General features: G+C 43.4%; 1 protein-coding gene across 1 annotated transcript; it reads right to left on the bottom strand.

Moving 5' to 3' along the window:
- Nucleotides 1-4,112: 4,112 nt before the first annotated feature.
- SOX11 (SRY-box transcription factor 11) lies at nt 4,113-8,263 on the bottom strand. Its single transcript, XM_082049419.1, has one exon. It carries the CDS (start codon nt 8,126-8,128, stop codon nt 6,917-6,919), a length of 1,212 nt encoding a protein of 403 aa, XP_081905545.1. The 5' UTR covers nt 8,129-8,263; the 3' UTR covers nt 4,113-6,916.
- Between the last annotated feature and the right edge of the window lie 295 nt (nt 8,264-8,558).

The following is an 8,558-nucleotide window of genomic DNA, read 5'->3' as shown; positions in this document are numbered from 1 at the left end:
AACAAACTTTCACCACGTAAACACATTAATAACATCTTTTTATAGTTCCAGTAATTGATTACAGGGTTCCCATAAAAACATTTTCATAACTAGAATCTTAATACAGAATGACTTTTTTCTATGTCAAAATACATTTAGATGGTAAATTGTAGAAAAAGATACAGAGAGAAATGGGGTTTGCTGGCATATAATCCATCTTATTTCATTCATTCATGGTCAACTTTAAAGCAACATCTAAAATGTTTATCATGAAATACTTAATTGTTTTATCCAGAGTCTTAACTAAAAAAAAAATAAAATAAAATTAAGTTAATTGGCGTATTCTCTGTCTCAGTGCCTCCCAGGTGTGCTCAGAATAGCATTTACCCTCTGTACATACTACTTTGACCATAACTACGTGTTGAGGGTGTTTATGAAAGACATTCCCATTGACTTTAAGATTTGGGTGCCCACAGAATGAAAAATGGATTCAGTATAGTAGCTGAACTGCATTTACCAAATGCAACAATGGAAAAAAAATCCACATAAAAACACGTAGGAAGATTGATCACACAATTTTATTAGAGTCTTTTGAACAATTGCATTATGTTGTTCCTTTATTTAAAAACTCTTGCAAAAAAAGGACATTGGAGTGGACTGGTTTCAACCCTGAGCATTAACACTGCATATCAAGTACTGTAGTAAAGAAGCTGGTTAAGTTTGTAGCACTAGCACAAGTCACTGATATTAATCCTCTAGGTGATCAGGTTTTTACAAAAAAAATACATAGTTTTCAATAAATAATGCTTAATTTTACAACTTTGATACAGCAATGTCATACACTGTTTTGACACATACTAAACTCTGCATGCTATATAGTCTACTAGAAGACAAAACTTTGCCATGCATTTTCTTATTCTAGTGCTAGAAAACACTTTGTCCTCCAGTGCATTGCCTCAAGCAGCCTCACCATATTCCTTCTCTCACAGCAATAGGCCGTGCACTGGCATGCAAAAACCTCACGAAAAGGTTTCCCCCCCACCATCACTCAGACTTCTAAACAAAAGTACTTTTCAGCTTTCCCCCCCCCAAGACCTGGAGTGGCTATGAAAACTAATTTCATGTGGCCTTGAAAAGTCTTTGAAATTACATATTTTAAAAGTGTCATGCTTGAAAAACTGCTCTAAAACATTCAATTTCCCCCACCTGTGGCCATCATGCAACATCATTGAAATGTTGTAACCATCAAAAGTCCCACACTGGAAAACAGGCCTCCATTTTAAAACAGCCCACCAAGAAAATAAAAGGAAAGAAGAAAAAGAAGTATCACAGCATTTATGTAAAGACTCCAAAACGCCAACATATGTACAAGAGCAAAACCAGATACAAATTGTAAATGAAGTAACAATGGCATATAACTCTTCTCCCTGGCTTTGCCAGGAGTTGAGGCAAGTTGGTTTTGGAGATAAGCAGGACGATGGAAACAAAAACAAATTGTGACAATGGGAGTTCCTGGATTAATCATTATTATTTGATCAAATTTCTTCAAGTGGTAAATCAGTGTCTTGATTTTCTTGGAAGTGGGAATTACCAAAATCAAAAGCCCTAATTAATAACACATAATTTTGTTAGGGAATAGACTGCCTTAGCTTATTGAATTATTTTTTATATGAAACCTGCTTGTGCGTATTCACAAGTCTTACAAGTCTGGTGCCCTTGCACTTTTTAATCCCGCAAGATTGCACTTCACAGAAAACTCAGATGTTGTAGCTAATCACAAAAGAAGAAATTTGATTAATTAATAAGGATTGAAACCTCCATTCTCACACTTCCAGGTTGTTGTTCATCATTGAAAACCATTCACCCCTTCATATCCATATTGCTTTAGGGGCTTCCTTGTACCTACAGAAGTCATTCCTTTGAAATTCCTGTCAATCACAATTTTCTAAGAGTTTTTAAAATATTCCTATCTTTGCACTGGCATAAGTATTGGGTTTTCTAAGAGAATATCAACCCAAAGAAGGTATTACTTTTATACATGAAATATTACGAACTTTTGTTTCCCTTTTTGTAAGTCATTCTACACTTTCTGCACATTTGTGCTTTATATTGAATATAAAAATAGGTCTTTAAAACTCTATTTACTTTAAACTCACTAAAAAACTACTTGCTTGTGAAATTCTCTTACAAATTCACTGCATCCATGTAGAGAAAACTAATTAGGCAGTTAATTGGTATAGGTAGTGTGCAAAAAAATAAGAAAACCAGAAACAATCACAGCCTTCGATGTGGGTGAGGGGAAAGGAAATAAATCAAAGGAATACAACTGTCTAATAGGGGAAATGTAAGGCAACTCATTGTATTAAGCTTTTGTTGTTTGTTTGTTTTTTTCCTGGCCATGCTTACAAATGAAGGTTAGGAGGAACTAAGACACCTATCCTGTCAGCAGCCCTTGAGGCAAAAATTCCCATTAAGCTCAATGAGAATGTTTTTTTAACCAGTGCAGGTTTAAGGCCTTACTAGGCAACAATTGTGAAGATGTAAAAAGGAACTTCATGAACTGCATTGATTATTAAATACCTAAAAATTATGTGGCCCTGACTTTGACCCCACACCAGTTTTACCTTGGTGTAACAACAGAGTTGCACTTTCCTCAAACAGGCATGAGTGAAGGATCAGACTGCACACATACAAATCACATTCAATAGACTTGAAGAAGTTTCACCTGAACGACATTGAATGCCTAATGAGCATGTAGCACTTATAGGATGCTTGGAATGAGTGTTTCTACCACATTCATAAAAGACTGCACTTAAAAGAAGAAAATATTTCTTAGCTGTGGTTCTTTTAAAAGCAAGAGAGGAAAAACATAGTAAAAACAACAAAAGGGGAAAAATGATAGGTTTACAAAAAAAGTTCACTTTAAAATTAAAAAGAATTATCATGTTTGACTAAGTTTTACACTGAGTTGACATCTTCGGTGTTACCAAGTAAATTGTCTCTCCACATAAAAAGCTTATTTTTCTCCCGTCTGTTACTAAGTCCTATTACACTTGGAGTAGTATTGTACAGAGACAAATGCAAAGAATGTGGAAAAAAAGGCCACAGGAGATACTAAGTGTGCAACAGGACTGCTCTAGCATGTCAATAAGAATTGCTACATACAGTAAAAAATAAAAAGAAAGAGAAACAGAAGGTATGAGTATTATTAGATATGACAAAAGCAAAAAAAAAAAAAAAAAAGAGAGTAGCTTAACAGATGCTATTTTTCATGATTAGAAGATTGTTTTCTGCTCTTACTGAGATCAGCAGGAGCTTAGGCATTCAACAGCATCAAACTTCAGCCCTAACAGTGTAGTGGTTTAAACCAAACACTACCTAATTTTTCCTTGAGCAATATGCAACAATAAACTCTGAAATAAAAGAAACTCAACTGTCTGGACAAAAATGTCTCCCTGCACCACATACCTTCACTCAAAATATTCCTCTGATATAATATTGTATAATTCCCATCTAGAAGATATACTTCTGAGTGGGTATTATATTCTTTGACTAAAGTAGACCTGTTGCTCTTTTAAAATATGCCCAACTGCTCTATACTTGGATCCTTTAAATCAGTTATCCTTGACTAATATTTTAAATGGTAATTTTAAAAACATCTTCCAAAAATATACACAAGTCAAAACTTTCGTAGGCTGAGACACAGACCTTATTACAATGCAAACTAAATGCAGCCCATATTCAACCATAATCATTCATAACTCATTGAACATCTGTAAAGCACAAATGTTTAATGACACTGCCTATTATCACTTTAATAAACAAGGATGCGTATCAGAAGGAAGGGACTGGAAGTACAAGTCCCCATACTCTCATAATAGCTTGAAGAATTGCTAAGAGAATTTTGGCTCAGTTTTAAGACTTAGAACCTGATCAACTTACTCCATCACCCTAGCCCCAAACCAGATTTTTCAGATTTTTGATAGCAGGAGAGTGAATGGCTAGGCTAGAGCACTTCAGTGTTATCTATTTTCTTTCACTCTTTTGCCTTAGAAGAGATAAATGTCATTTGTTTTCAATCTGTTTTCTAAGTTATTACATGGAGAACACACTAATCATTTGAGACCAAAAACTGAAAATTCAAGAAACTCTGTTTTATTGAGGACTATCCATTGCCAAGGATATCTTGTATATTGTAATTAAGTTTGTTTTAAAACACAGTTTCTCATAAAGAATTATCACAATGCAAGACATAAATTTGAGTTCCCAGATATGCTAATCTCTTTTCTGATAGCAAAGATTTAGGCCAAACAACTTTTATTTAGAATCATGAGTGTTTTATTATTATTATTAGAAAGAGATCAGATTATATTAATCATTTTACTACCAGTTTAACTAACCTAAAGTAAGATATCTCACCACTTAAATGCCTAAGAGTTGTCTTTGATTAAACATAACATGCATGCAGGTTTTAATGTTATGTTTTATTATGCCTTACAAATGTGTATGCAGGATTTTCATTTCAGCAAGTCTGAAAGCCTGTAGCAGTGGTTGCCATCAAAACACCAGCACAGTGAATTGTCCCTGTAAACAGCTGGATCATTAATTAGTGGGGAAGGAAAAAAAAAAAAAAAAAAAAGAAAAAAAAGAAAAAAAAGAGTTTACCAATGCCTATCAGATAAAATGTAAACTTGAGAAACTAACTTCCACCTTGTGAGTCTGTTTATTGCCATCAGCAGTTATTTCAGAGCGCAAACTGAAATCTGATGGCTCCTAAGATTAAAAAAAAAAAAAAAAAAAAGAAAATAGACACTGACAAAGTCTGCTCACCTACAGCAAAAGCTCGTACCTCCCTTCCTGCCCATGCCGCCGCCCGAAGGCTGCTCCCCCGAGAGGGGCCGGGGCCGCCCCGCCAGGCGCTGTCCCGGTGCGGAGGAGATGCAGCACCGCAACTCCGAGCATCTCCGCCTCACGCCTGGCCCAGGCTATTCATCCAAAAAAAAGGGAGCGGGAGGCTAAAGAAGCGCAGCGCGGGGAGGACCGGAGGCAAACGGAGGAGAGGGAGCCGCGTTCCCCGTGGCAGCGGTGGGAGCGGGCACCCCGCCCGGAGCCCGCCTCCCTGGAAATCAGATGCAGGGGACGGCGGGGCGGACCCCGGGGAGCCGGCCTCATGCACCGCCAGCTGGGGGGAGGCGGGGGAGCCGAAAATACCCGGGGCGAGCCAACCTGCCGCCGCCCGGCCCAGCCCGGGCCGCAGCGAACGATCCCCGGCCGCGCCTAACGGTGACCCCTCCGCCGGCGGGCACCCACCGGGGACCCGGGGAGCAAAGTGGGGGGCAAAAAGGCGGAGGGGTGGGGAACTGTGGTAAAGGAAGAGAAAAAGAAGCAGTCCTTACTCTCCTGCTCCCCTAACCTGTGGTCATGCACAACAGCCTACAGCTATCGCTCCTCCGCGGGCGAGGGGTGAGAGCACGGCATCTCCAGCGTTACCTCTACAGACACTAATAGCGATACGAGTTTCTATCAGTTCCAGCTGATTTATTAAAATTGTCAAGATACAGACTTTCAGCATTAAAAAAAAAAAAAAAATCCAAAACAGGCTATGATGTTGACAGTGCATAAGTCTGCTTTTGCCATCATTTGCTACAAAATATGCAGATGGTCTGTACTTTAGATTATATTGCACAACATGAGAAACTTTTTAAACTATGTGCCTTTTTTCTTTTTTTTTTTTTTTTTTTGCTAAAATCGAGAATCCAGTTTCATACCTTCCATCTGGGGCCCCATCCACATATCACAGCGTATGAGATACATAAAGTCCTACTATAGTACAGTACATATACAATCTTTTAAACTAAGATAACAGCTCTGAGGTCTATATCACCATTTTCAATAAATCTTTACCTACAAATATTGAACAAATCTGAACTATAGCTGTACAAAAAAAGTGTTCTTTTCTTTTTTTTTTTTTTAACCACAAGGCCTTTAGATGCAAGGATTATTTTTTTAAAATTTTAATCCTTTTAAAACCAGGACGTAACGTACCAACAAACTTGCATGCTAAAAACAGAGAAAAAAAAAGAAAATAAAAGGGAAGAAGTGCCTGAAAAGTCTTACTGAAAAAACACAGCAAGAATGTTCCCTTTTCACTGTACAAAAATACGCCTGAAAATATATTAATTTTTAAAAAAGACTGAGGTCTGTTATGTATCAAAAATGTTTCAATACCTTTTTGTACTGAGGTCTAGGCTGTCTGGTATTCAATCAAGGAGGTATAAGGGAACAAGTTACAAAAAAAAAAAAGTTGGCAAGTAGAAATCACATTTGTAAAACCATAAACAATTTGATCTGAAAAGTAAACTCTGATCTTAAGTCAGTTCAGTTATTTGTAAGCGTTTGTACAGTCTGCATTTTTTCAAGCTCCCTGCAGCTTTGTTAAGAATTGGATGCATAGAAGACATCAGTTTTCTCCCTCCAAAAAAAGTTGCAATGGTCCCTTTCAGAAAACAAAACAAAACAAACTCAGAACAGTTCTTTAAGATCTCTCACGGGAAAACAAAAACTAAAACAAAAAATATCCACAAACCCCCTTGAGTAACAGTTGTGCTGCCAAAGACTTCTTTGCAGACCATCTTCCAGACTTCAATCAGAGACTGACAAGCTTCAAACAGCGCCTTCTGTATCATTTTTTCCCCCAGTCCCATTTGCCTTTGCTGTTGTTGTTGTGATAACCAATGCAATAAAAACTAAAAAACATAAAAATTAAAAAAAAAAAAAAATCACAACTCCCGGGCTCGGAACTAACTTCGAGATTTTTTTTTTTTTTAAAGAAAACAAGACTTTTTTTTTTTTCATCATCAGCATCATCATCATCACCGGCGACGCGTGGCTCCAGCTCCGCCGCTGCCTCTCCGCCCGCCCTGGCCGCCGCCCCCGCTCAGTACGTGAACACCAGGTCGGAGAAGTTCGCTTCCAGCCAGTCGCCCGCGATCATCTCGCTCAGCTCCGGGGTGCAGTAGTCGGGGAACTCGAAGTGGGAGCCGAGGCTGCCCTCGCTGAAGGAGTCCAGGTCCTTGTCCACCAGCGAGAGGGAGAGGTTGCCGGCGGCGCCCCCCGCCCCCAGCTCGGCGGCGGCGTGGCCGTGCTGGGAGAAGTTGAGGCTGAGGTCGAAGAGCAGGTCGTCCGCCTCCTCGCTGCCGGCCGACGAGGTGGAGATGGAGCGGGAGGAGGCCGGGGAGAGGCCGGGCGGCTGCTGCGGCGGCGGCGGGCCCTGCTTGGTGATGTTCTTGAAGCTGTAGTAGAGTCTGCTGCCGCCGCCCGCCGCCGCGGCACCGCCCCGTACCTCCTCGTAGAGGCTCGTCCCCTCGGTGGACTCCGCCGAGGAGCTCAAGGTGGGACTCGCCGGCACTTTGGCCACGTTGTACCGCCGCAGCTGCTGCGGCCCCGGCTCCTCGTCCTCCTCCTCCTCCTCCGCCTCCTGCTTGATCCGCAGCTGCAGCTCGTCCTCGTCCTCCTCCTCATCCTCCTCCTCGTCCATAAAGACGCACTTGACCGTCTTGCTGCTCACTTTCAGGGTGCCGAAGACGTATTCGTCTCCCGCGTAGTCCCCGTGGTGGGCGGCTTTTGCTCCCGGCTTAGGAGGCGAAGAGGCGGAGGAGGCTTTCAGCTTGCTACACTTCTTGCTGGAGCTCTTGGAGCTTTTGCTGCCGCCGCTGCTGGTGGGTGCGTTTTTCTCCGGACTTTGGCTGGCATTGGGCTTGGCCGATGGGTCCATTTTGGGCTTTTTCCTGGGCCGGTATTTGTAGTCGGGGTAATCGGCCATGTGCTTGAGCCGCAGCCTCTCCGCCTCCCGAATGAAAGGGATCTTCTCGCTGTCCTTCAGCATTTTCCACCGCTTGCCCAGGCGCTTGGAGATCTCCGCGTTGTGCATGTCCGGCGACTGCTCCATGATTTTTCTCCTCTCGATCTTAGACCACACCATGAACGCGTTCATCGGTCTCTTTATGTGCCCCGACGCCGTTTTGCACCAGTCCGGATCGCTCTCGTCCAAAGCCACCGGGCTGCAAGCCATGAACTCGCCCTCTTCTGTGTCCATCGCTTCCCGGGGCAGGTTGCTCTCCGCCTCCGTACTTTCCGCTTGCTGCACCATGGTGGGCTCTCGCCGAAGCGCCGCTCTTCCCGCCGCGCCGCTCCCCTCCGAGCCAACAATGCCGCCGCTCCGCCGCCCCCTCCCACCGCCGCACCTTGTCCCTGCTGCGAGCCGAGCTCTCCGCCGCGCTGCAAGGCGGAGCCCGCGGGGCGACCGGCGGGCGCTTCGGCGCTGCCCGCGGCCCCGGCGGCTGCTGCGGCCGGGCCGGGCTGGGGCGCGGCTGGGCTGGTGCGCTCGCGCTCTGCCCGTGCCCCGGCCTCGCGCCGCCGCCCGCCCTGCCCCGCCGCGCACGCTCCCCCTTCTGCGAAACTCGCGGCTCCTCGCCCAACTCGTTATCAGCGCCTCATATGGGTGACATCACTCCCCGCGCCGGCCAATGGCGGCGCTCGGCCGCGCCCACCGCCACGCCCACCTCCTTTATCAGCGGCCC

This window comes from Streptopelia decaocto, assembly GCF_964273445.1.
Source record: "Streptopelia decaocto genome assembly, chromosome: 3".
Lineage (NCBI taxonomy): Eukaryota > Metazoa > Chordata > Aves > Columbiformes > Columbidae > Streptopelia > Streptopelia decaocto.
This window is presented reverse-complemented; position numbering and strand designations above follow the sequence as displayed.

Coding starts and splice junctions, on each gene's coding strand:
- SOX11 (XM_082049419.1), bottom strand. CDS start 8,128: ATGGTGCAGCAAGCGGAAAGTACGGAGGCGGAGAGCAACCTGCCCCGG.